The 27439-nt window shown below is 40.1% G+C and overlaps 2 protein-coding genes, 1 long non-coding RNA gene and 1 pseudogene across 3 annotated transcripts in view; all 4 read right to left on the reverse strand.

The window, feature by feature from the left end:
* Positions 1-2949, reverse strand: part of LOC145492031 (carbohydrate sulfotransferase 11-like) — a 7687-nt gene extending 4738 nt beyond the window's left edge. Inside the window, exons 1-2 of the mRNA XM_081471345.1 lie at positions 2066-2949; positions 294-349 (exon numbers count right to left, since the gene is read on the reverse strand). Of these exons, the coding sequence (XP_081327471.1) occupies positions 294-349; positions 2066-2177 (168 nt within the window). The 5' untranslated portion in view covers positions 2178-2949. The remainder of the gene's footprint in view (positions 1-293; positions 350-2065) is intronic.
* Positions 2950-7053: 4104 nt separating this feature from the next.
* Positions 7054-7621, reverse strand: LOC145493723 (carbohydrate sulfotransferase 12-like; annotated as a pseudogene).
* Positions 7622-7890: 269 nt separating this feature from the next.
* LOC145492029 (uncharacterized) overlaps positions 7891-27439 on the reverse strand; it is a 37022-nt gene continuing 17473 nt past the window's right edge. Inside the window, exon 2 of the long non-coding RNA XR_014049911.1 lies at positions 7891-7970. This is a non-coding gene — a long non-coding RNA (uncharacterized LOC145492029). The remainder of the gene's footprint in view (positions 7971-27439) is intronic.
* Positions 14078-25917, reverse strand: LOC145492836 (carbohydrate sulfotransferase 14-like). The gene is made up of 3 exons (XM_081472216.1): positions 23343-25917; positions 19911-19966; positions 14078-16349 (listed from the first exon to the last, which is right to left on the reverse strand). The coding sequence occupies exons 1-3, from the start codon at positions 23443-23445 to the stop codon at positions 15534-15536; spliced, it is 975 nt and encodes a 324-aa protein (XP_081328342.1). The 5' UTR covers positions 23446-25917; the 3' UTR covers positions 14078-15533.

Here is a 27439-nt window from a genome sequence, read left to right on the forward strand (position 1 = left end):
CGCGGGTTTTAATCAAGACTCAAAATTTTACAAAGAATGTATGAGCTCATTAGCGCTTTTTCCACCTAAAAATTTTGCAGTTTCGGGAAACCCATTTCTCCATAAATACTACACCCAAAGAGCCAAAGAATTCACCACTTACTAAATTTAACAAGTTCTTTAAATGTTTGAAGTCAATTCGTATCTAGCGTAATGCCTTCTCTGATTGAAGTCGTATGATAATGAGAAGAAAATATGAACAATGACGTCAACAAAGATTCGCCTTTACGTTAACACCAGTGTAAGTACCATACCTGTATAGTCTGTACGTTTAAATCCTCTTTTATCGCTCGCACAACATGAGTTTGCACTAGGAAGGAACGAAAACACAGGAAGCATCATCACTTATGTGGAGGCAAGTTGGTCTAGTGGGTATTTTTAAGGGACTGGGCTTGTAATCCGAAGTTCCTCTTGGAAGTAAATATCAATAATTCGCAGAAAAACTCAGCTGAAAATTTCTGTGCTGCTACAATGCCTCCATGGAATCCTGAATGCAGATATGGCGAGGCTCGCAGTGACCGTCAGTTCACTAACTACGTATTAAACGCCTTCCATAACGCAATCGCTACAAACTTAAGAAATTCAAAGTAGTATCGTCCATTCCATCTTGGACCCATTCACCGCTCACCTAAGTCCTGTAACAGCCTCGCCTCGGGGAACATTGAAGTCTCGGGGAAACAAAACTCACTGTTTCCCTCGGAGCCAGTCATGAAGTGCTTATTGATTTTGGAATGGTATATAGCCACGGTCGATAAAATGACTGCAAAGCCGTCGGCAAAAATAATATTCAAATTACGCTTTAGTGTGAACAATTATTGAAAAATTAACTTGAACACCGCATGTTTTGAAATTTTTGACCTTTTCCGGCTAGTGTATGTATTTCTATGCTCTATCTTGATAGATAGTCATTCTTAAACGAATTTTCGGTAACATTTCTTTTATTGGGCTATCTTGGGTTGGCAATAGTTCTTTTCACGGTTAACTTTTCTCATTTGCATTACAATAAAACGAAAGTTTGATTTCGAACGGTTTTTTGTCGCTTTCGGACGGTCAGAAGGAATGAGAGGAATGCAGGAAATTAAACATGTTAAAATGTATCCAACAATACAAATCAGTATCGTGAGATATCTGAAGTACTTTCAGAGTCAGTTAGGCGTTAACTTGGATAATAGAACAATATGGTTTGCAATTTGTGGGAACGTTGAAGGTGAGGACTTATGCGCATAAAATAAAACACAACACCAGTGTTCTTTTCTAGCGGAGCTCCGGCGGCCAGAAGGGCCGCTAAGCGGAGCCCCATACTCATATAGGAAAGAAAAGGAAATCCATAAGTTGATTTTCTCATGGTTATCATGACTAACGGTATTGCTCGTAGGCGCGTAAGCACGACAACGACGGCGTCGGCGACGGCGACGGCGACGGGTACGACGGGGTCGCGCAACATGGCGGTTATACTCCAAATAATAGGTTAACAAAGACATGCAGCCTTGGTTTACCGTGTACTTCTTTGATATTGGACATCCATGCTACGATCAATTGACACAAGTCAAAACAAGGTATCCGCTGACCAGTGTCACGTGACCATATCGCGGGCTCAAGTTTACGTGTTTTTTGAAGTTGACCGCTGATCAAGTGTTGGTTTTCGATTGGATCACGGCCTCATGTCAGGCTAACTTGTTGAAAACAGGGCAGGATTGTTCGGAAGCCGGTTAACGCTAACCCAGGATTAAAAATTAACCGAATTATAACGTTTTCTTCTCTACAATTTTTTTTTGCTGCTTTGTTTTGTGTATATGGTGATTATTAAAACTCAAAACATAAGGTCAAACAATATACAAAAAACCTCACCGCAAAGTTAAAAAACTTAAATCAAAATTCTACCTTTTCCTGGCTTAGCTTAATCGGGCTCTGAACAACCCGGCCTAGGAGCTACGCTTTTAGGCGGGCCTAAATGTATTTATTAGATCTTTTTTGGAACTGATTCAAACGTGGTTTACACTACATTATTACAAGAGAAACCTCTTACCTGGGTCGAGATTCATCTTCATTTGCTTTCTATACAGTTGGTATTCTGCGACCATTAGCAATACTCCAGTTGTTAAAAGAGCCAAAAGCAATGTTTGTTTCTTCGACTTCATCGTCACCTGCGATGATGATTCGACCTGGCCAAAATGAAATATTTTTTCACTGTCTTTTTTTAGCAGATCGATTAGAGAGAAGACTGGGGGCTTTAGTGAAGTGAGAAATATAGCTCTTTTCACGGTTAGTTTTTCTCATTTGCTTTACAAACAATGTAATTCAACGTAGATGCGACGCAATTTCGGGCTAAAACTACAAAATAGCCCGAATTTGCCTCACATGCTAAATTTTATGCAAATGAGCAAAGTTGACTGTTAAAAAGGGCCATTACAACCGGTAAACGATCGATCAGCCAATCACGTCATTCTTCACACATTCCTGAAAATGTCACGTGGCTTTCAACAAGATTATCAACGGTAACACGGAGAAGCTACCTCCGATTGTTTTTTCTTTCGGGAAAGGCGGCTGTAATGTAACACAGGTTAGCTCAAGTTCTCGGCGGGGTTGTTTGTGAGAAGAAACACGTGCGTGACAATTTTCACTAATTTCCAGCGCTCAGTATGTTCTGTGATCAGGTCGCTGAGCAGAAATTGTTGAAACTCTGCAACTATGTTGATTCCAATCGAAGCTTTCCATAAGTACTGACCTAGATGCTGATTATAAATTCTTACATCTGATAGGTATCATGTAGCACTTCAGCGAACTAAAGTTATTGCGGCATGTTATTTGTAAACAGGCTAAATTGACTTTAATATATTACAATATGTTAATCTATCAAAGGCACGGAAGAGTATTGAGGAGTGATTATTAAAAAAAATAAATGCATTCATATAGGGCCATACTCCATTAATTGTCCGTAGCGCTTTACAATACCATAACTCTTAATTAATGTAAAAAACTACAATACAATTTAGGCTAATGATAAAAAAATATAAATCAAAAGAATTAGCAAGCAGATATGTCTTAAGCTTAGTTTTAAATGGTAACTGACGATGATAGCCTGATGTTCAATGGTAACTTATTCCACGATTTTGGAGCAGCAACGGAGTATGCCCTATCACCATGTGTTTTTAAATTAGCCACGGGCTCATCAAGCAAATGTTTGTTTGAAGATCGTAATTTCTTATACTTCAGCAGATCTTTGATGTAGCTAGGTGCTTGATCGTTTAGAGCCAGTGACGATATTTAAGTCAATAGCAATATTTTGAAAACAATTATAGAGTCAGTAACAGTATTTTAAAAATAATCATATAGCGCACAGGGTGCTGGAGTAAACGCCTAAGAATCGGCCTAATATGATCATGCTTTCTCGACGCGGTGACAAGGCGAGCTGCTGAATTCTGCACAAGTATTAAACCTGGCATTCGTTGAAATGTGATGTGGCTTTCTTTGCACCAAAAGAAAGCCTTCTTCAGGAATAGAAATTCAAGAGAATCCTAACAAGTCATTGTGCTAGCCGAAGAATTCAAATCGGTTTCCTTTTAGAGGCCTCATTTCAGGTCTGTTTAAATTACCGTAATCCATGTTTTTTGTGATTGTTTTAGGGCGCTCGCAAATTAAGCTAATTCAGGGTTTTTGGTTTTTACAGTTGGAGTGCTCGCAGCTTGGTACCACACAAATGCTCAGTCATTATATTGGTAAACATAACCTCAGCATAACTTGATAAAGAGTGGATCAACACATCAGGGATGGAATGTAATGCTAATTTTTAGCTGAAATCTGACAAAATTGGAGGACTAAAAACTAGCATTGATACAAACCTATAGGCATGATTTAATTGCCTTATTGAATCCATTTTGAAATCACTGGTTATCCTAGCAATCTGATTGGCTCTCAGTGGTGCGTTTTATTTATGAATCGCACTATTGTTTTTACTCTAAACCGCATCTTTTTCTCACCCAATGAGAATGGGACAGTAAAACAACACAACCAGTCAGATTTCAAGGTTAGTTTAAAGTAACCAATGAAATTTCAGGAAAATGAAAGGCATAAAGCCATTGTGTGTCAAATTTTGCAACTATTATTGCCAAAGCTTTGTTGTTATTGTTGTTTTTTTCCAAAACGACTGACGAATTTAATTAATTACAGTTTCTGAATGACGATTATGAGCTCTTTCAGGCTGAAGACCTACTTTAATGGAAGTTTCCAACTTTCAGTGTCCATTTTGACGAATATCTTGGGGATTTTTCTTCAACATCTACTCAAGATCCGTATGATACCGAGTCCAGAAAAACATAAACAAACGAAAACCACACAACAACAAATTCAGAACCATCTCAAGAAGCTAGATGTTTCCAGGTTTCCGGTAGTTTCAAACGAAGCAACACAAGAACTTAACTCTGTCGCTGTGAATAAACGTAGTCAAAATACGCCCCGCTCCACAAAACAGTGAATGAACGAACGTCTTCCGAAGCTGGTGCCAGTCCCGCCATCTTGAGAATATCTTGAAACAAATGGCTCCGCAAGATCTTGACAAAGTCTTGAGTATTAAGTTCTACGACGAGTTCACAAAAAGAAACGGAGATGATAACGAGCTGGAATCCCTTAAAATCACGCAGAGTGCCACTGAACGGTATTTAAAAGAAAAAAAATCTATCCACCGGGCATCGTGCACTCGAGGGAGTGTCACAACTCAAAAGAAATCCATCGCCGAACTACACAGGACGCACCTTGAAATTCCTTCTCCAAACAGACGAAAAGTCTCGGCCTCAATCACAGAAGAAAGAAAGGCCTTCCATCATTGATTCAGGCGACGAGAATTGAACTTTTATGCATGAAGTAGACAGAACTGCTTGTTTCTTTGTTATGCTCGAATGAGTTTTTGTCATATAACATCGTTTAGCATACTAAATGACAATGCAATGTAATATATTTTACATTGTCATGTTTCGTTTTGTTCTTATAGTCACTAAATTAGCATTTTGCGCACACTATATATTCAACTCTGTACTTTGTAATTTAAACTAAATATGACAGAAGATTCTGTTGAAACATGTTTTTAAAAGACTTTGTGTTGTTTCTTAAAATTGCATTATAAATTTCCAAAGAAGCGGCTTAATATTATCTACACACCGTTTTTGCAAAAAAAGATTTAATCTCTGAAATCTCAAAATTTTCCACATAAGCTAACGTACCAACTCCGAGTCACGTTTGTAGTGGTTTGAGGTTAAACCGTCTGAAGAGATCTTACAGCCGATTTCACTAACAGCCGTTTCCTAGCAATAGCAGATATGCGACAATAATTTAGTTTCATTTATATTTTTCCTTATTTCTTGCGACTTCTGAAACACATCAGAAAACCCCTAAAGGTATATTGGCAAAACACGCTAGAGACATGCTGAAGTTTGATTCCAGAAATATCGTCTCATGCGAAAAAATCATTTTTGTTATTGACTCTCTTTGTTAGCTAGGAAACAGGAGACATAGAGGCTGCACTGGATCCAACAATTGTAACAAACAAACAAATGTTGTAATGCAAAGCCTTGTGTGGTCATGAGGACCGGAGACAAATTCTAGTTCTAATTCTAGAAACCGAAGTGATCTTAAATAAATCTAGCGATTAAACCACAAAATAAGTTCGCCGTCCCTGGCGGCCGAACATCCTTAGGACACGACAAGAAATACAAAGCGTGTAAACTAACAGAAATAAAGGGAAGTTGAAGACATAGACGATGGGAAAAGATGAAGAATGGCTAGCTCCTGGTAAAGTCCACGGCCACACAGAAACGGAAAACTGCACAACATGGTACTTCTAATGCTAGAAATCTCCAAACTGAACCGAAAGATTATAGCAAGATCGCAAGGCCATGGCTAAAACTTACCGATATAAAATGTAAAATAAATCCAAGACGGGTGAGCGAAGCTCTAACACGACAAACAAGCCATACACTGCTTACAGTATGCGCACGCGCGGCCTTGTCGGCCCCCACGGCCTATGCGCGTGCGACGCATATCAGCTCCGGGCCACCTTTGATTGGTAATTTGCAGTAGATAGAGGTTTTACCGTCTGAAGAGATGTAACGACCCAATTAGTAATTAATCTTCGTTTGCTAGCAATGCTAGTAGTCGACAATAATTTAGTTTCATACACTGTTTGGTTAATTTCGATCGTGTGACTACTGAAATACACCATGTTCCTTTGAAATCCTACAGTACAATGAGCGTTAGTTCCATGAGTTAATGTCAACAACTAACACGAAATCGCTTCCTTTAGTGAAAGGATCCACGTTTTTTCGTCAGTTCCATTTTGCCAACACCCAATGCAACAAACTGCAAGTGTGTCACCTCGAAAGCCATTTGTTTATCTCGCGGAAACTGAACAGTGTCTTTCTCCATACTTGGTTTCATCTTCTCAAATTGTCCCGGCCAACAACACATAAACAACACCGTTTGTTTTTGGCCAAAAGAGGAATTTATTTCCACATCCGAAGACACGAGATAAATCATAGAACATAAAAACTGGGAAATAAACCTCTCTGCCACCTACCCTGTCGCTAAGAAATACAGAAAACAGGTAGGGTTGGTGGGAGAAAAACTACACGAGGTAGAAAAGCGATGCGGAATGCTACGAGAGTGATAGAAACTGAAATACAATACGACATACGCTCAAAATAAGTAACCCTAGTGAATAGGGGTGTGTCTCGTGCGGTTGTCAATTAATCCCTTTGAACGGAAGGGCCCAAAGGAAACCATTGGTGATCCCCAGACCTGCAACCGAGTGATAGTACTACGTAACCGAGCAAAGTGCCAAGAAAACAATCAAAGACATGTGAGTTATAATTATTTCTTTGATCCCAACACTGTTTGCTTCTGGACGAAATATACTTTTCTTTGTCGCAATGGATAACGGACTATCATGATTACATATTTCTCAACGACGACACAACTCTCGAATATACGATGGGAAAAGCTAGATATGATCAAACTGTACCATCCTCACTGTTTTTTTTTTGTTTTGTTTTTTTTTTGCTCAAAAAGACTCTCAAGAGGTCCCGGAAAGTCATAATTAAACATCTCAAACTTGGCTCTGAACAACTGTCCAAGGATGCCGATCCACTCTATAGGAATCTGCGAGTAATAACTCAGCAAAGAGGAGGCGGTATCGGATTTATTGCTGGCGCGAGCATCGAATCTCTCTACCTCTTCAGGCGATAACCCCGCTGCCTCTTTAAAATCTGCCGAGTCTTGATCAAAAGTTTCGTAATGACCTATAAAGTCATAGTTGATGGCACACATTCCACATATGTTGACGTAATTGTCCCAGTGCCAGTTCACAACCGGCGTACTCTTGTTGCTTCCTTTGGTTACTAAATATTGAATAAATTCACGAAAACATCTGCTTTTGTTGGTCGGGAAGAAATGAATTCAATCGTAACCGTGGATGCCTTTTCTTAGTGTGAAATTAATACAGCATTTCCCTCCACTGTCTGGAAGCCGCTTTAGGTGTTACACAGTACAGTATTTTGAGAGACGGAATCACCTCAATGTGAAAAAGGTCTGGCATGGCATCGTGCCCAGTCTTTTGACAAAACGTCTTAAGCAGCCTTTTTCGCTCTTGTTGCCTCAACTCTGTAGGAGTTCTGAAACTATGAGATTCCTATGAATGCGAAAAGAAGTAAGTAGCTTGTTAATCTTGTTAGATGGGATCAAGGAAGATATTTCCAGAATATCTTTCTTGACATGCACAATTTTCAAACCAAACATGTACGGCAAGTCTACAGCAATACACCGTCCTTGGCAAGTCTTCAGGTACAAGTAGTTTCGTTCTATTCGTTACCACCAGTGTAAGTACCATACCTGTATAGTCTGTACGTTTGAATCCTCTTTTATCGCCTGCTCAGCATGACTTTGCACTGAGTAGGAAAGAAAACACAGAAAGCATCATCACTTATGTGGATGCAGGTTAGTCAAGTGGGTCTTTTTTATGTTGCTGAGCTTGTACTCCGGAGTTCCCTTTGGAAGTAAACATCAATAAATGGCATGAAAAACCTTCTGAGAATTCTCCGCTGCTACAATGCCTCCTCTTCCTGAATGCAGATATAGTGAAGCTTACGGTAACTGTCAGTTAACTAACTGCGTAACATCTTCTACAACGCAATCGATGTAAAGAAATTTAAAGAAATCTCGTTCATTCCGCCTAAGACCCATTCACCGCTCGCCTGTAAGTTGCCTAGTTAGTGGCCTGACGATCGAGTCTATCAGCGACTGAGACAAACTTCACAACTTTTGTTGGAAGTAGTTACTGCGCGGAAGATTCACACTAAAGTGAATTCCAGATTTGCGGTAAGCGAATTTTTGTTGTAGAAACTGCCGTCGCGTTTTAATTTCTTCCGTTGCTGTTTGAACTTACTTGTCAAGTGGCTACAGCTAGAGATATCTTTAAAAGGAGTTGCAAAGTCTTCCTGATTTGAAATCATCGGCACTGAAGTTATTTTAAACTTTCAATTCTCTAACCTTTAACAGTAGCGCTTGAGTCGATTTGTCGAAGTTATGGTAAATATCAACCGCAAAACATAAATACTGTAATAAATACTGTCAGGCGAAATTTTATAGTATTTTTAGTGTTGGTAGTGACTTCTGCTTCGTAGACAGCTAAAATTTTTTCTGTTGCGGTAGGGAATCAAGAAACCACTGATTTTGCTTAAACTCCCGTGAGCTAATGGTTGAGAAGCACTATTCGCCGGTTTAGTATTTAAATTTTAGACGTTTTCTTGCTTCTTAATGCTTTTCTAGGCTTTGTATTGAATAATATTCAATCTTCAACGAAGTTTCTTTAACATCTCCTCTTTTCGGCCATCTTTTTGGGAGAATTTTATGCTTTAACCCTTTGAATACCAAACTTTCGCCCAAAAATACCATTTTTAACCGTTTAGTCAGGTTTTTTAGCTGCCATGACGCTAAATAAGCATAGTTTTGCTGAAAAAGCTTTTTTACCAAAAGGAGAGATTTTTCGAGGATTAGGTACAAAATTGAGCAAAACTTCAATTACGGGCATGCGCATAAGCCAAAATTTGCACTTTTTTTTTTGCCATTAACCGTTCTCAATTTCGTTTGTTGGCCCTTTCCTTTCTGTTTTTCTCTGCCCTTTTACACTGGCTACCTTTTGCATTGTATGTTCTTTCTGGCTGGAGTGAAAAGTTGGATGTTTACTACAGGCGAAGCCTAGAAATGGACCTTGATCAATCATAGGCGTTGTGGACCATTTTACCAACGTTTTTGCACCAATACTAATAACCTTGTTTTTCGATTTGCGACGTCGGAATGTCGTCGATATCTAAACCTGACCATTGTGCGGAAAGGGTTAGCCTAGCACTACTATCTGCTTATCAAGAATATCTGATGACATTTAAATTGATGACGTCACAAGGGGTACAAAGAGCACGACCATCAATTACGCATATATGCGTAGTTGGTATTCGAAGGGTTAAAAGCGAACAGGATTTTCTATGTAGACTATGCATTTGAACTTCCCTTGCAGTGATTTTTACATTAATTGTTTTTGGGGATTTCCTCATTTTTTTTTCCAATTCATTCGGTTTGGTGAAATCCTTATTGTTGAATATCTTTAAATGCTATTGATAAAGGACTGGTAAAGCTCCCGCCGATAAACCATCGGCAAAAATAATACTCGAATTACGTTTTAGCGTGAACAATTATTGAAAAATTGACTTGAACATCGCACGTTTTGAAATTTTTAATCTTTTCAAACTACTGCATGCTTTTCTTGCACTTTATCTTAGTTAAATGATAGCAGGAGCCATAATCGGGGACGGAGACCGTAAGCGTGCGCCATTTCAAGTATTGGGGTTGTCCCCATGATATGGGACAATAATTATATTTTTAGAACAAATTGCGCCATCGCCTGCGGCACACGCGCGTACATGATGCGAGGATTTCTGCGGATGTCGCGCTGGGGAAATGGTGTCCGAAATTCCCGAGATTTTTCATGTTTTTGGCCCACAACTCAACGCGTTTACGTCTGTTGGAATTTTGCTTAATTAAGTATTTTCGTCGTAAGCTGCTCCAGTTTGAGTGAAGTAAGACCGTGTCGAATTTAGGTATGTTCCGCTTTAAGCTTATATATATCGCTGACCAAGTTGTGTTCCGACGGATGCTTCTTTTACATGAGCTGTACATTACCCCACTTTAAATTTCACACATGTTGAAGATTAACAGCTTTTCCATTACACAGCAAAATACTAGCTGGATATATTTAGATATAGCAGAGCTTCAGGACTTCATGGTTTCCTAGCTCCTCTTACCACACGCTTGCGAGGAATTTGCCAGTCTATCGCCACCGAAAAGTAAAACAAAATAATTGCTAGTTTGAGTTTCGCCTGAATTGTAAGCAACGCTTGCTGTTTCATCAAGGCCCAATAACTTTACGTCCGTAGATGCTGCTCAGTTTTATTTGTGTAAAATCCAGTAAATTCTCTGTTGTCGATGAATGAGAGCGCCCGCCGATGCGTGTTTTGTACAGTCTGTAAACATAACAAATTGGACTTCCGCCGCGCCGCACTTTCGTGTGAAAGCGTACATCGAACTCAAACAATAACTCTACAGTTTTTAAACATGTTTAAGATTGATAAATGTTTGAGAACATATTAAAAGCTAAGCTGGAAATATATAATTAAAGCAGAAATAATCAGCCAAGTTACAATGACGCTTTCTTTAATCAACTTCGAATAACCATTTCGATTTTGTTGATCGAGTTATCAAAACTCCTTGTCTATTTTCATTTTCGCAGTGTAAAACTTTACTATGCTTATGTTGAAGAAACACATATAATGTTAGTAGCCTTTTTTGCGTTCGTGAAATTTGTTGCAGCATCTCAGCACAAAAGATAACGAAAGAAATCTTTGTCAAGATTTGTTGACAATTGAAAACACCGACTCGGACTTGAAAGTGCGCGAGCTGCACTATGCGAGCTAATTGTACGTGTCAGACTTTCCTTTCAAAAACTTTTGCAAACTCACTAAACAAGCAGAAACAATAAAAAACCATCAAAACAGGTTTTGGTTATGATTAACCATTGTCTGAGATACTCAAAAATTAACTCGATACCAGAGTAGAGAGTTTTCTTGCTATATTCTTAAGTCAGAACAAACGCAAAAACATACGCGTAAGCTTACAACAAGCGCAAGCAGTTCTTATTTTTCATTCCCAGCGCGAGATTGAAGTCTTGTTTTCGATCCTGAAAAATCCACCTTTTCCGTTAGCTCAGAGCATAAAACTACAAACAAGCGCCCTGGTTCGTATTCCCTGCCTTATTCCCTGCCATCACGGTGAAAAATACGCAAGAGAATCCCGCAACTCTCACCATTTGATCACGCAACGTGACAGCATCCACGTGAGAGCCCCCGACATGTGCGTGGATCCGCGCGGATATATGACGTCAGGATGGCGCAATTTGTTCTAAAAATAGAAAAATTGTCCCATATCATAGGTGCGCGCGGATCCCAAGACCTATGGTCTCCGTCCCCGATTATGGCTCCTGATGATAGTCAATCTTCAACCAATTTTCGCTAACATTTCTTTCATTCAGCTATCTTGCGTTGACAATAGTCCTTTTCACAGTTAACTTTTCTCGTTTGCATTACAATGTAACAATAATTAAATTTGCAGCAATTTTCTTCTTCTTGGTTTTCTTTTTTTTTGCCGCTTTCGCACGATCAGAAGGAACGAGAAGACCACAGGAAATAAAACTTGTTAAACCTATATCATGGAATACAGATATCGTGAAATATCTGTGGTGCTCGGCTTTGTCCCGTCAGAGTAAGTTACGTGTTGGCGATCTGTGAGAACTTTTGCGCGCGGAAAACACAACTGCAGTGTACTACTTTAGTCCTTATTTGGAACTGATTCAAATACGGTTTACACTACATGATTGTAAGAAAAAACCTTACCTGTGTCGAGATTCGTCTTCAATTGCTTTGAATACAGTTCATATTCTGCGAAGATCAGCAATACTCCAGTTGTTAAAGAGCCGAAAGCAACGATTGCTTCTTCCACTTCATCGTCAGTACCTGCAACAATGATTCGACTTGGCCAAATTTAAATGTAATTGTTTCACTGTCTTTTCGTTAGCAGATCGATTTAAGCGAAGATTGGGCTTTTCTGAAGTGAGAAATAACCCTTTTCACGGTTAGTTTTCTCATTTGCATTAGAATGTAGTGCAAAGTAATATCGGACAGAAGCTACAAAATAGCCCGAATTTGCCTCACAAATGAGCAAAGTTAACCGTGAAAAGATATATTGCAACCCGTAAACGATCGATCAACCAATCACGTAATTTTTCACGCATTCCTGGAAAAGTCACGTGGTTTACAACACGATTGTCAACGGTAACACAGAGAGGCTTTCTCTGATTTTTTTTTCTTCCGGTGAGGGCGGCTGTAACGTAGCACAGGCTAGCTCGAGTTTCGTTGCAATCCTCGGCAGGGCTGTTTAATTGTGAGAAGGAAAACGTACGTTACCGACCTACAATACTGCTTGTAAATTCTTCCATCTGATATGTATCATTTAGAGAGCCTCATCGCCTGTTTTAATTACGTTAATTCAAGTGCTCGGAAATTATTCTAACTGAGGATTTTTAATTTTTAAAAGTGGATCGACCCATCAGGGGGGAAAAGTGATTGGAACCCTTTATTAGCCATGCACATTAAGCAAAATCCGCGTATGTAATGCTAATTTTCAGTTAAATTCTGACACAGTTTGGCGACTAAAAATTAGCATTTATACAAACACATAGGTATGATTTAGTTGCCAAATATCCAAAGGAGCGGTTTAATATTAAAAGATAAAACCCGTGAAATCTCAACTCCAATTTTCGACTCAAGCTAAGGTACTAACTTCGGGTCACAAATACATTTGAAATAGTGGTTTGAAGTAGTTTGAAGTTTTAACGCTGAAGAGATTGGCAACAGCCGAATAATTTATCAGTCGTTTCCTAGCAACGGTAGATATTCGACAATAATTTAATTTCATCTTTTTGTTCCTAATTTCGCGCCACTTCTGAAACATACCACATTGCTTTAAAACCGGTAGCTGTTGCTTCCCGTGTTGTGTTAGCCCACCAGCAAGGACGCGGAATGTCCTTCAGATACGGAGGCTTTGAGGTACTGCGTAGTGGACCCTGCATGGGTTGCTGGTAGTATTCCAGGGTCTAATGGAACCAGTACAGCCTGATACCAGCGTAGCTCTGAGCGTAGCTGCGAAAAGGTAAGAAGTGCCTCGTCCATTCACCATTATGGTTCCACTATGGATCTTTGGTCAGGTTTTACTCCTCGTTTTTATTTTACTCTTCACCCGGCCTCCCAAGCCTGCTAGATTTGACGTGCTGGCCGTTGACTTAAGGTGGTATGGTACCCTCAATATGGACCAAAAAGTTTGTTTAAATATGGTGAAGAAAGATCAGTTGCGTGCTATTGCACTCAAGAAGAGAAATTAAATTTCTAGAGTTTCACCCAAAATGGTTGCTATGGAAACCAGCCACAGCCTTTTGAAGTAGTGTTTTATAGTATTGGCGCCAACACTTCCTGCTCTTTTACAAAACAAGAATTGACTGTCAAATAAGCATATCATGTAAGTTTCTGTTTTGTTCTGTGATATGAACCTAAGTTTTGACAGTTAACTCTTATTTTCAGTGCTTTTTACAGCTTTATTTGGAAATAACCTTATTTTTTTTACCACACCCAGTGGACAAATCATCTCATGTCACGTGACAGACCTTAAAATGTTACGATTTTTTTGGTTTATATCATCACGACACTATTGGTCTTTGATGAGCCCAAGTTAAGAAATTCTACTTTAAAACCTTGCAAAGTAGAAATGTTGGCGCGAAGTCAGTCGGTACAAAAGTAAACTTTTGAGAAAAATGCACTTTAAGTTTTTTATACCAAGTATTAAGCATTTAACGAGCTACAAATAGTGGGGGGGGGGGTGCAGATTGGATCTCGGGGGAGGGGGTGCAATGGTTGTTCTATTTTGTAAAAAGTTACCGCAGTTGTGCGAAATATTCCTTGTCATAAGGGAAATGAATAAGGGAAATGAATGACCCTGTGATGGCAATTTGAGGCAAAGCTTTTCACAAATAATTATACCAATCGAGTTCTGCATGTCTTAAAAGTTTTTCCTAAATAGTTTCGTTCATATAAGTTAAAAATAATCTATATTTTTGGTCACGTTCTTATAGTAAACAGTCGTTGCTATGGCCGTTGCCACGTGAAAAAACTTATACCACTGTGTACTTTCCTTAAATTTCACACTCATCTGGAAGGAAATTCTGCAAGATCGTTTCAAAATGTTTTTGACCAGTCCTCAAGGGTCTTAAGTCTTGTATTTCCAAGAAATTGAATTTTTCATGAACATCGCCATATTTTAGGGTACCATACCACCTTAAGCTGGGCTCATCCGCCCTGTCATAGCTGTTGTTTTTCGTCCTAATGAATAGCCTGCGAGCACGCTCTTCGCGTGGAAAGAATGAAGGAGAGGAAAGGGGAATAAGAGGCTGCCATCATAGTAAATAGCTGCCATCGACCGCTTTGAATTTTGAATCGGTGCGCCCACATTTGGACGCAAAATGCTGATTGACTGAGATTGATTCGTTGGCATGATGACGTTACCTAACTGTGATCGGCTTTTGTTTAGGAAACCAAAATGATGGCCCGGAGAGATGAAGTTCAGAGCCGTGTGTGACAAAATTTCAGAGTGGGTCTTCAGAACATTTTTTCATGATTGAGATGCCCTAGACACACAACTTAAGATACATACAAACCCGATTAATGTTTTCTGTCAAGGCCTTAACATTTATATTTGATATATCAATAAATGTTGAATATTTAACAATTTTTTGCCTCAGGCTCAGTGAACATTGGTGAATATTCACCAAGACAAAGTAGAGGTGAATATTCACCAATGCTCACTGGGCCTGAAGCGAATAATTTTTGTAGTATGATTTTCAGAGGTGAATATCAAGGAGCACAAAATAACGGACTAAATCATAAAAACACAGACGCAATGCATGGTTCCTTTGCACACAAATATACAGCCGTAGTTTTAATAAGCTTGCATTAATTTGGTGCCCATTCTCTTCCTCAAGTGCAATAGCAATCGCAGCCACGCTCGTGTCAGTAACTTTTACCGAGTTATAAAGCCTCAATCTTGTAAAATGGGGTTTCCTTGAAAAACGTAATAGTCTCCTTTGAAAGAGAGTTTCCGGAATTTTCTAGTCACTATGGTAACTCGATCAGAGTGTACAACTCGTTACTTGGTATAAGTTCTACGTAATATCGACTGGCTCCAATAACCGAACATGTCCTGATGTCTTAGGCAAATGCTCCTGAAATGTTCATGTTATGTCCTAAAGTGTTCATGGTATGTCAGGTTGCCAGCCTTCGACACTGTTCTCTCTTCTTTTACTCAAAAAGACTCTCAAGAGGTCCCGGAAAGTCGTAATTAAACATCTCAAAGCTAGCTCTGTACAACTGACCAAGAATGTCGATCCATTCTACGGGAATCTGCGAGTAATAATTGAGTAAAGAGGAGGCGGTATCGGATTTATTGCTGGCACGAGCATTGAATCTCTTTGCCTCTTCAGGTGATAACCCCGCTGCCTCTTTGAAATCTGCCAAGTCTTGATCAAAAGTTTCGTAATGACCTATAAAGTCATAGTTGATAGCACACATTCCACATATGTTGGCGTAATTATTCCAGTGCCAGTCCATAACACGCGTACTCTTGTTGCTTCCTTTGGTTACTAAATACTCTATGAACTCACGAAAAGTGATGTCATCAAGCTTTTCAAGTGCACTCTTTGAAGCGTTTGGACGGAAGTTCTTCAGGATCTCTCTTCCGTGAAATTCAAGAGTTCTGCGGTCTCCCTGTCTTAGATGAACAAACTTGTCTTTGTAAGCTGACAGAATGCGCTCGAACGGTTCACGAACAAACGTGAACTTGAAATATGTTTCCAACATCTGCTTTTGCTGGTCAGGAGGAAACTGACCCAATTTTATGATCCTTCGATCCTCGTTAAAAGGATACAGCATGCTCCTCCACTGCCTGGAAGCCACTTTAGGTGTTATACAGTACAGTATTTTGAGAGACGGAATCACTTCAATGTGAGAAGGGCGTTTCATGCCAATATTGTGCCCAGTCTTTTGACAATACGTTTTAACCAGCTTTCTACGTTCTTGTTGTCTTAACTCTCTTGGAGTGCTGAAATTAAATGAGTCCTATGAATAAGAAAAGAAGTAAGTAGTTTGTTAGTCTCAGCTGCAACCAGAATTACAAGAATTGCTCGTCCTAACAAGTAGTTCGAGAACTAATCGAGGCGGGGGAAAGAATTCTTGCTTGAATGTGCCTTCTTCATCCTCCTTTCTTTTCTTTCTATTTTTATTCGAAGAAATAACAGTTATTAAAACCGCTTCATTTCCGTTTTAAGTTGTTTCTTTTAGTGGGTCAAATAAAGCTTGAGGTCTCCCTTAGGAGTTTAATTCCAATTTTCCGACGAGCATTCCAGGCCCGACCTTTTCATATGGACACCCCTCCCCCGGTGAAAGATCAAGCAAGGTATTCTGGCCATGTACAATTAATTTCTAAGCCAAGCATGCACAACATGTCGACGTTATTGATAGGCAGTAAGCCTCTGTTAATTTCGCCATGGCCGGTCCCAAGCCCGGATGAGAAAGAAGGAAGGTTGGGCGTGAGGCTAGCAGCCTAACCCCGTAAAACAGCTCCTTGCTACAGAAACGCGTACAAGAATCACTTAAGATACCTCCGCTATTGGGAGAGGAGGACCTTCACAAAGAAGAGGGATGACGCCTCGTGGTGAATGGCGGAGGACTCTGGAAGCTACAAGGCCGAACACCCTTTTCGATAGAAGAGCTATCTGGATGGGAACTTCAAATGTCAGATCTATTTATGAAACTGGAAATACTTCCAAGTTGAGGCGGTGGTGAGGGCCCACAACCTAACACTGTTTGGAATCAGTGAGTCTCGATGGACTCAGTCCGGCCGAAGGAAACTGAATTCAAGTGAGTTGCTGCTGTATTCAGGACATGACGATGTGGAAAGCCCAAATACACAAGGTGTACCCCTGATGTTATCAAAAGCAGCACAAAAGGCGCTCATTGGATGGGCAGCGCATAGGCCGAGAATAATCACAGCGTCGTTCCATACCTCGAAGAGGAAAATTAGCATGAATGTAATACAGTGTTACGCTCCGGACAAATGACAGTGAAAATGAAGTTAAGGATCAGTTCTACAACAGACTGCAGTCGGTGATTGATACCTTTCCTGAAAGCGATGTCACCATTTTAATGGCGATTTTAACGTCAAGATAGGAAGCGACAACATTGGATATGAGGAAGTAATGAGGTAGCATGGGCTTGACGTTATGAACGACACTAGGGAAAGACTAGCAGACTTATGTGCTCTTAAAAAGCTGGTCTTAGGTGATTCAGTGTTTCCTCAGAGACGGATTCACAAGGCAACGTGGCTGTCACCAGATCAGTCGACAAAAAATGGGATTGACCACTTTTGCATTGGTAAGAAATTTAGAAGATCACTTCAGGATGTGAGAGTGAAAAGAGGTGCCGATGTTGCCCCAGATCATCATCTAGTTATTGCAAATCTCAAGCTAAAACTAACGAAGAACTGGACGGGTGCAGTACCTCAACGAAATAGGAATGACATTGAAGGTTTGAAGAATGTACGGAGGCTCGGGAATTTCAGGGCACAGTCAAGAACAGGTATCAAATATTGCCGGATTTGATAGAAGACGACGAGACTGTTCATAGTACTTGGAAGGTGGTTAAGTAGTCCTTTGTGTCAGCTTGTAAAGAGGTGTTCGGCTCCAAGAAATACCACCACAAGGATTGGATCTCTGCAGAAACGCTTAGCAAGAGTAGGGTGAGAAAGGAGAAAACGGCAGCTAAGAAGAACACCAAGAAGAGCATCAGAGCAGATGAGGGGAGATACATAAATTGACTAGCTGAGGCAGCTGATCCAGCAGCAGGAGTAGAAAATATGAAAGGTAGGTATGACACCACCAAGAAGTTGACAGAAAGAAAGACCAGTAAAGTATAAGGCAGGTAGACAAATTTTGGGGGAGGAACAGCAAAGGTGAAGATGGGTAGAACACTTCGAAGAGTTGCTCAACAGACCAGGTCCACAAGACCCACCTGACATCTTGCCAGCAGCCGAAGACATGGATATAGAGCGCGGCACATTGACCAGGGATGAAATAAGGACGGCAATCAGACAACTGAAGCATGGCAAGATAGCTGGACCCGACGGTATCCCTTGTGAGGCACTTAAGGCAGATATAGAGACCACCATGAATATACTATACCCCGTCTTAGAGAAGATCTTGGTAGTGGAAGAAGTTCGACTTGATTGGAAGGAGGGATATCTTATCAAGTTGCCAAAGAAAAGAGATCTTAGTAACTGCACAAGTTACAGAGGGAACACGCTTCTGGATGTTTCAGGGAAAGTATTCAATAGGACCCTTCTAAATAGAAGGAGGGATGTGGTCGATATACTAAGCTTAGGGAGCAGCAAGCTGGTTTTCGCAAGGATAGATCATGCATGGACCAAATCGCCACACTACGGATCATCATAGAACAGTCCAGTGAGTGGAACTCTCCCCTATACATTAATTGGTTGATTTCGAAAAAGCGTTTGACAGTGTGGATAAAGATACACTTTGGAAGCTTCTCCGGCATTATGGATCCTCATATGAGGAGTTGACGTGCAGAGTCATTCATAGAGGGCAGCCCTCTGAAGCATTCAACGTGAGAACAGGAGTCAGAGAAGATTGTTTACTTTCGCCATTCCTGTTTTTGCTTGTAATTGATTGGATTGTGAGAACAGCCACGGCACAGGTAACAAACGGAATCCAGAGGAGACCGTGGCTGCAGCTTGATTGTCTGGCACTATTATCCCACACACATCGGCAAACGCAGAAGAAGACCAACGGTGTAAGAGATTCTTCTTTCCAAATTGGTCTTAACATAAACAGGGGAAACGCCAAGGTCCTCAAGATTATCACTATGATCACCGAGCCAGTTCGGCTGGATGATGACTTCTTGGAAGAGGTGAATTCTTTCACATATCTGGGCAGTGTAGTCAACATCCAAGGAGGCAAAGAAGCTGATGATTTTAAAAAGCCAGAATTGGCAAAGCAGGAGCAGCTTTTCTGCAGTTAAAGAATGTCTGGAGCTCCAAAGATCTGACACTTCAGACCAAGATCAGGATCTTTCATAGCAACATCAAACCTGTTTTACGGCATGACTCGGAGACCTAGAGGACAACCTTAACAACCACAAAGAAGATGCAGACCTTTGTCAACTCACGTCTACGAAGAATCTTACGGATAAGTTGTCCAACCACCATTACCAACAACGACCTGTGTCAAAGAACCAACCAAAAGAAAGCCTGCAGATGCTGAGATCATGATGAGACGTTGGAGATTGGTAGGACACACTCTCCGGAAGCCTTCTACCAACGTCACAAACCAAACCTTGTCCTGGAATCCCAAGGGAAAGAGGAAAAAGGGAAGGCTCAAGGACTCATGGAGACGGTACTTGGATTTAGGCATCCAGAGATTGGGGCTGACCTGGAGTCAGATAAAAGGAAAGCCCACGACAGAGATAGCTGAATCGAAGGACTCTTGTAGGTGGACTATACCCCAGGAGGGGTACAAGGCGTAAATTAGTAAGTAAGTAAGCCTCCGTTGCAAAGTTCTCAGTAACACTTCAGTCCATTCGTTAGTACCAGTGTAATGAACATACCTGTATAATCCGAACATTTGAACCCTCTTTTATCGCTCGCTCATCATGACTTGGCACTAGAATTAACGAAAACAGAGAAAGCATTATTACTTTTGTGGACTGGGTAGCTTGGTCTAGCGGCTAATTAGCTATAAGGTGGATGGGGAGGGGTGGGAGCCCGGGAGAATAGGTAGCGGGACGCGGGAGAGGAAAGAGCGGGAGGTGGGAGTTCTAAGAGGGAAAGAATCGGGAGAGAAATGCAAAATGCTAATTTTTGTCATTTATTAAGCGTTAAAATATATTAACCGTCGGACGTTGAAGCTAACTCGGCGAGTGGCTAAACTTAGTGCAAGGCTTTTATTAGCGTTTGCAAAAAATTATCTTCTCCTTTAAAAGTCAGTGATTAGCGATATGATGATATTAGCGATATCTGTTCTGGTATTCCTGGCTTTAGTACAGGTTCATTTTAAACTTGATTTGATCACAGAAGAAAAAATTTGCTCTCATTTTAGTCGTGTACTTGGTAGCGTAGTTGTTCAGCCTAGTGCGCTTGTGGCATATAAACCATGTTTTGCGTGAAGCGTAATACGTGTGCGCATTAACAAACGTATTTACCGTCCCTAACTGTACTTACTATAAAAGTTAAAAAGCCGTGAATACTTTGTTCTGATTTTGACATGTTGATTGTGTAGCCAACAATTAAATGGGAAATAACACCGCAAACAAAGCAAACAAATTAACAGTGTCTCTATCAGTCACGAAAGCACACTTGGATGGTTTTTCCTCCCGAAAAATGGCTGTTGTCCCGTAGTTTTATAGTTACTAATTTAACTTGTTCTATTTGTGTAAGCAAACTGGAAATTCGAGCGTCTTTAAATGAAGTGTGGCTCAAACTTGCACTCGAGGACTTGTAGCCTAAGGCTACAAAACAAGACAGCTCTTCTACATTCAACTCGATCCGTTGCTATGTTTGGCGACAAAAAATTCAAAAAATCTTTGCGCGGCCATGTGATACCTTCTATTTCTCTGGTGTAGTGTGGACAGGGCCTGTATTTACACGTATACGTAAAGCTGGCCTAAATTTCTACTTTAAACCAGCGTTACGTAGAGTTATAACGCTTTAAGTCTCATGTATAATGCAAATGCAGCGTTAAGTTATGCAAATCCACTGTTTTCAAGATACTGGCCAGCGATGCAGGACTAGCAAGTTTACGAGATCTTATAACAGTAAGGTGCTCCACTTTTAACCTTAGCGGCACCACAATACTGGACCTTCCAAAAGTACAATCAACAACTTTCGGCTTAAGATCATGGAGATACGCTGCATGGAAATTGTGGAACGCTATACCGGACGAATCTCGAAAGATACAAACGTACACTACTTTTAAAAACAACTTTTAAAAAAACATTAGATCTCACGGAACTCTGAGTGCGAAGTGGATCTACTCTAAATCAATTTTTACTGCTTTTAATGCTCATATTTTCTTATATATTTTACTTCTGACCACATTGTTAATTCTTACATTTTAATATTAGCTAGTTCTTAATCTTAATTTATTTGAATTTATATACCTTCAAAAGGCTCTTATAATTTCTTTTTTCTGTTTTTTTTTTTTTTCGTGGCGTACCTATAAACTAGCTTTTTATCTAAGCGTACCGACCACGTTAAATATATTGATTTTTTGATTGAAATCAGAACAATATAGCAGCTTCACGCTGAGATTACGCCAAATTAAATTTTTTTTTTCTCTTGATGGGTTTCAGTCAGTGTTTTCCCGAAGTCTTGTCATTATCACAGTGCCCTTTCCAAGCTCCGCATCAGAAAAACGTCTATTCCATACTTCTAAAAAATAAACTAAAACCCAACTACGGTTATTAATTACGACCATTACCACGGTCCAGTTCACATGCGAAGCAAAACATTTACATACCATTACTCTAGACTGACTTAATGCGCCCTCGACCTATATCCAGGATAAAGTGTGTTTTCAAGATCACGAGACAAAAAAGGCAACAAACTAGCGATTGATCATTGATAATTTTTCTTTTCCTTTTTAATTACATATACCTCATTAGATGCGTTAGATGTAGAATAACTGTATGGCTTTCTGACAGCATCTTGGCGAGTAGTCGAGATGCAAATCACTTCACTTCACTTAGCTTCTTTGTGCCTCGTGGCACATAAGGCCTCCACAGAATGCCTCCAATTTTCTCTGTTGGCTGCAGTAGCTCTTGCCTCATCCCATGTACGCCATCCTGCGCTGTTCCTCTCTCTCTCAACTGTTCTTGCCTTGCCCTTATACTTCCCTGTTCTTTGGGTTGTTGTTTTCTTAGTCTTAGCTTCACTTTCGTGCATACAAGATGGTGATCGCTTCCAATGTCTGCTGATCTATAGACTCTGGTGTCAATTACTGAGTTACGAAACTTCTTGTTTATCAGCACATGGTCTATTTGATTTCTCGTTTTTCCATCCGGCGATACCCAGGTGGCTTTGTGAATATCTCTATGTGGAAACCACGTTCCTGTTATTATCAAATCATTCATATCACAAAATTCGCAAAGTCTTTCTCCATTGTCGTTCATTCTCCCAATGCCTTGTCTACCCATGATTCTCTCATAACCTCGGTTGTCTTCACCGACCTTTGCGTTCATATCACCTGTGATTACCAGCATATCATGTTCTTTTTTGTTATTCAACACATCCTGTAGTCTCTCGTAGAATTCGTCCTTTACAGACTCTTCTGCATCCTCTATTGGTGCATATACATGTACAATCGTCATCTTAACATGCTTGGAATAGAACCTGGCTGTAATTATCCTTTCGCTTATTGGTGTCCAATCTATGAGTGACGTTGCTGCGAATCTGGTCATCAGTATTCCTACTCCGCCTCTGTGGTTGTCATCTTCTCTGCCAGAGTATATGATAGTGTCTCCCCCCTCCAGTACTGCTTTTCCTTGTCCTGTCCAATGTGTCTCACTAATTCCCATGATTTCAATACCTCTCTTCTTCATCTCTCTTGATGTCTGTGCTATGTTTCCACTCTGGTATAGCGTTCTCACGTTCCAGTTTCCTATCTTCATGACGTTCTTTATTTAACAATAATTTTATCTTCCAAATATTTTCTCAGTTCTCGAAAGTTTGACTTCGAGCAGTTTTTTGTAGCTCTCAAACGGTTAGAAGGAGCGTGAGGACCACAGGAAATAAAACTTATAAACCTGTATCCTAGAGTACAAATTTCGTGACATACATGATTTGTATTTGTTTCTCGTGATATTTGCAATCAGTTGGGTGTTAAGTTGGGCAATGCAGCAATGTGGTTAGCAATCTGTGGGAACGTAGAAGCTAAAGACATATGGGTATAGAGAACACAAGATCTGAGTGTGCTCTTTTAGTTCTGATTTGGAAAATTCCAACATGGTTTACATTGCGTGATTAGAAGACAAACCTCTTACCTGTGTTGAGATTCATCTTCATTTGCTTTTCATACAGTCCGACGATTAGCAATATTCCAGTAGTTAAAACAGCCAAAAGAAAAAATAGTTTCTTCGCTGTCATCGCTACCAACAACAATTCGATCTGGCCAGAATTAAATAATTTTAGGGAGCTTAAGCAACCAAGACGACGACCGGAGGACGACGAGCTGAAGTAACGTGAACGTCACTGCGCAAGCGCGAACCAAGAATTCTGTGGTGCGACTTTGGGATTTTCAAGTGCACTTGGGCCAAGTGCTTACTTGAAACTAGCGTAGCTTCTAATGTGAAGTCAAGTATTTTTAACTCCTGCCGTGCGTAAATTATTATAAACTAGACGCTTTGCTGCGTGTACCCAGGCAGTCGTTATACTGAGAAGCACTAGCTATATTGCAATTGAGCTAAATGTTCTACATTTGAAGTTGTACGAAATTCAATTGAATCGATGTGCTTAAGCTCTTCTGCTTTTGATTGCATTTCTTGTCATCGATTAATAGCTTATTACACGTTTGCAGGTCTTTAGGGCGTGAAAAGAGTCAAGGTCTTTCTATCAGCCTATAAACGTTTCAGTCTATTTTCCTCAGCCTTTGACGTTGTTATTTACGTTTCTCAAGCAAGCGAGACATTTTAAATTTCCGAGTTATGGCGGTGCGTGACATAGACCTACGAACGCGTTTGTCGAAAAACATATACTTATGTCGTGATTTTTAGCCCAATCAGCAGTTAAAGTACTAGGAAAAGAGCTTATGTAAATGTTTGTTTGTTTAGTACAGATAATCAGTCGCCTAGATAGCCAAAGTAAGCTCCAGATGTTTACACTATTTTCCGGCCGCAATGTTGGCGTACCGCGGAGGTACTGGTCTCTGTAAATTTGTGCAAAATATTTCGACGAATATCTGAGCTTGGGAAAACGCACAGACTTAAAAATTAGCGAAGTGTCATCTTTATTAATCTCCTATAAGATCAAAATTTCTTGATTTAATCCACTAAATGGTTGTCGAATAAATTTTTTATTGCGTCAGGATTGCGTGACAGTGCAAGCCAAGAATTGTTTTGCTGGGGTCAACATACATGTACATTAGTTTCTTTCAGCTTAAATGTACAATAATTCGCTACATGGGTTTCACTCTTGTAAAGACACATAACTCTGTTACAAGAAAATAACGAGAGAATATCGTTTAGTTCGAGATTTTATCTTTATTATACTTTACGAAGTTTCTCAGAGCGTTTTACTTAGGTGTACTCGAACAGATACATTCGTAAACAAATCCTCTAACCTTTCTGCTCTTGTTGCTCAGACGTTCTTGAGTTCTTGCTGGGATTCTACTTGGTTCACGATCATACGATGACGCTTTTGAAGATGCTTTTTATCAAGCTGAAGAGTTGATAGCCTCGGTTGATGGCTCCTTTGGTATAACATGATTCTTGATAAATTCACTCAAAATGTTCGCTCGTAACTTGATCTCTCGTAAATCTTGCAGACCGACCCGTTGCGAAAACGCTTAAAAAGTCCTTTAGTGTTGGTCTACTACGAACGGTGTGTTCCTTTGTATGTGATTTCATCGCCCTAGAAATCAAGGAATCCGTGCTAACTTTTCACGACGGCAACTTCTGTAAAATTCCATGTGCTGTACGCATGCAGGGGTGACGTATGCGCGTTATAGACCAGACGGCGATTTGTGACTGAACGAGGAAAAAAAAAAAAAGAAAAGAAAACGGAGCCGAAATTTAAACCCAGGCCTCACTGCCTGGGTAATAAAGATTAAGCTTAATAATTCCTTGAAGACTGCTGAAGTTCAAGAATTGAATAACCTACTCTCGAACTTTCGATATATAGGTGGAAATTTCTCCGCAAAATTAGATACCGTAATACAGAAAAATGGTTGAGACATTAAAATTCTAGCACTCTACAATCTGAAATCTTTTCTGTTTACACTTTGGCAGAAATCCGCTTTGTTTGGAATAATGACCACGTCATAGCTATGTGTCGGGAAGTCCTCGTAGAAGAACCGTACTGTTTTAAAATGAGAAGTACCGAAAGAGGCCATGCATGGGAAACAATAGCAGAGAATTTAAACGCAATGCCATCCCTAAAGTTTAAAGTTATAGCAAGGTCTGTGCGTGACCGGTATAACTTACTAACTAAGAGAATGCAAGCTAAATTGAAGATGGAGGAGAAAAGTACCGGTATTGATGTGGAAACTTCGGAGCTTGATGTCCTTCTAGAGGAAATTCTAGAAAAGGAGAAAGCGTCCAAGGAGAAGATGGAGAGCGTCGATGGAACTAAGCGTAAGATAATTGAGAATGCATTGACGGCAGCCGAGGATATGCGTAAGCAAGCGTTGGAACGTATGGAGCAAACTGCTAAAGAGAGAAAGGAGGTAATCCCTTAGAAGCTCCAAGAAAGAAAAGTCGCAGGAGCACAGCGGATGCTGGTGAGTATTTAAAGGAAAGGCGGGCTGCTAAAGAGATTGCTATGAAGGAGCAATAACTGGAACTGAGGAAGAAAAAACAGAAGAACATGATGGAGAGGGAGAACGAAAAGAACCAATATCAAGAAAATTTGATCTCCACTATGCTCCAAGAACAACAACAACAACAGCAGCAACAGATGATGATGGTCATGATAAATCAACAACAGCAACAGTCGTAGGCATTGTTAACTTTTATGGAAAAATTTGTCTTCAAAATAATTTTTCCAGTTGAGTTTAGTGTTGAACGCCTCGTCAGAAAACGCGGTTTTTATTTTAGTATATTCAATACATTTATTAAATATATTTTATACGGATTACAAAATAAACTTTTCGTTGATTTAACTAGGAGAAATACTCTTCTATTGTTGGTGGATCATGATCAAGATAAAAAAAAGTAGATGTGTTGCTGCCATTAAGACAAGTTAGGGCATTTTGGAGAAGAGCAGAAACAATATACATTTTGGCGATGCTACTAAGTCCAAGTTTTATATTTTTGTTGAAGTCCAAAACTTGAAATAATTTACTATTTCCCCAAATCGCCATTCCAGAGAAGACCTTACAGTACTCATTGTTGTATTGTAAGCCTTCATTTCGTCGGTCAAAACTCCAAATCTAAAAAGGGCACCCTTAGCGGATAGACGGGATCGCCGTAAAGGCACATTGGCCGATCACCATGGAGAAAAGCGTGCCTGTAAGGATTGACGGATCACGTTTTCTGCCTGAAACAAGCAGATGCGAAAAAAAAAATCAATAATGGGACCAAATTAATTTCACAGGAATTTGAAAACAGACACATAACGTTTCTAATTTATGTAAAAAAAAAATATACAGCTACATGGCTTTACTTCTCAGCTACCGGACCGTACATGTTTCCAATTAAATCATTTGGTAAAACAACGGACTGGAACTTTTAGGCATGGACCTGCTTGTGTCCATTGTACAGAGATGGAATCCGCAGATTCTCTCCTGGTCGTGCGATTGGCCGTACGGTGCCATCGATAATAAATCTAAAACAGTTGTCTACAGGTGAACCGCTCGACGTGATGGCTGCCGCGTACATCTCAAGATGATCGGGACTCAAGATGTCAAGACTCCACTGGGTAAGCCGTCGACCATGGATAGCATATTTGTGGTCAATCAAGATACTCGTAACCGTGCTCAATACAGGGACTGGCTTCGCAAATCGCTGAATCTGCAAGGATATGATAACCGCCTAAGCAGCATACATAGCCCCTCTATTCCACCACAAATCGATCTTTGGTCGTATCGTATGGTTTATGGAATTTCCCAAAACTTCTGTCAGCGAGAGAATGTCCCCCTTCCTGAATCTACATGTAAACTCCGCGAGACTCTCAGACTCAGCCATCTCATCTAGGTTGAATTTGGCGTAAGCTTCGTGAGGGAAGTCCGGATTTCTTGGCTCGAACAGGTCGTATGGTATCAAGAATTCCGCATCTTCAATGAAATTTGATCCATGACTAAGAAGAAGAAGATTTTAGACGTCTCTAAACGATGTCATTTCTTAAACTGACGAAGCGAGAATAAACAAGATTTCAGACGTCGTCGTCCTTGAGCAACATCGCTGCTTAAGTTTCATTTTTCCCG

Source organism: Orbicella franksi, chromosome 7 (assembly GCF_964199315.1).
Source record: "Orbicella franksi chromosome 7, jaOrbFran1.1, whole genome shotgun sequence".
Classification (NCBI taxonomy): domain Eukaryota; kingdom Metazoa; phylum Cnidaria; class Anthozoa; order Scleractinia; family Merulinidae; genus Orbicella; species Orbicella franksi.

Coding starts and splice junctions, on each gene's coding strand:
- LOC145492836 (XM_081472216.1), bottom strand. CDS start 23,445: ATGACAGCGAAGAAACTATTTTTTCTTTTGGCTGTTTTAACTACTGGA. Junction 19,967..23,342: donor GAAGATGAATCTCAACACAG/GTAAGAGGTTTG, acceptor CGTTAATTCTAG/TGCCAAGTCATGATGAGCGA. Junction 16,350..19,910: donor CAAATGTTCGGATTATACAG/GTATGTTCATTA, acceptor TCTTATTCATAG/GACTCATTTAATTTCAGCAC.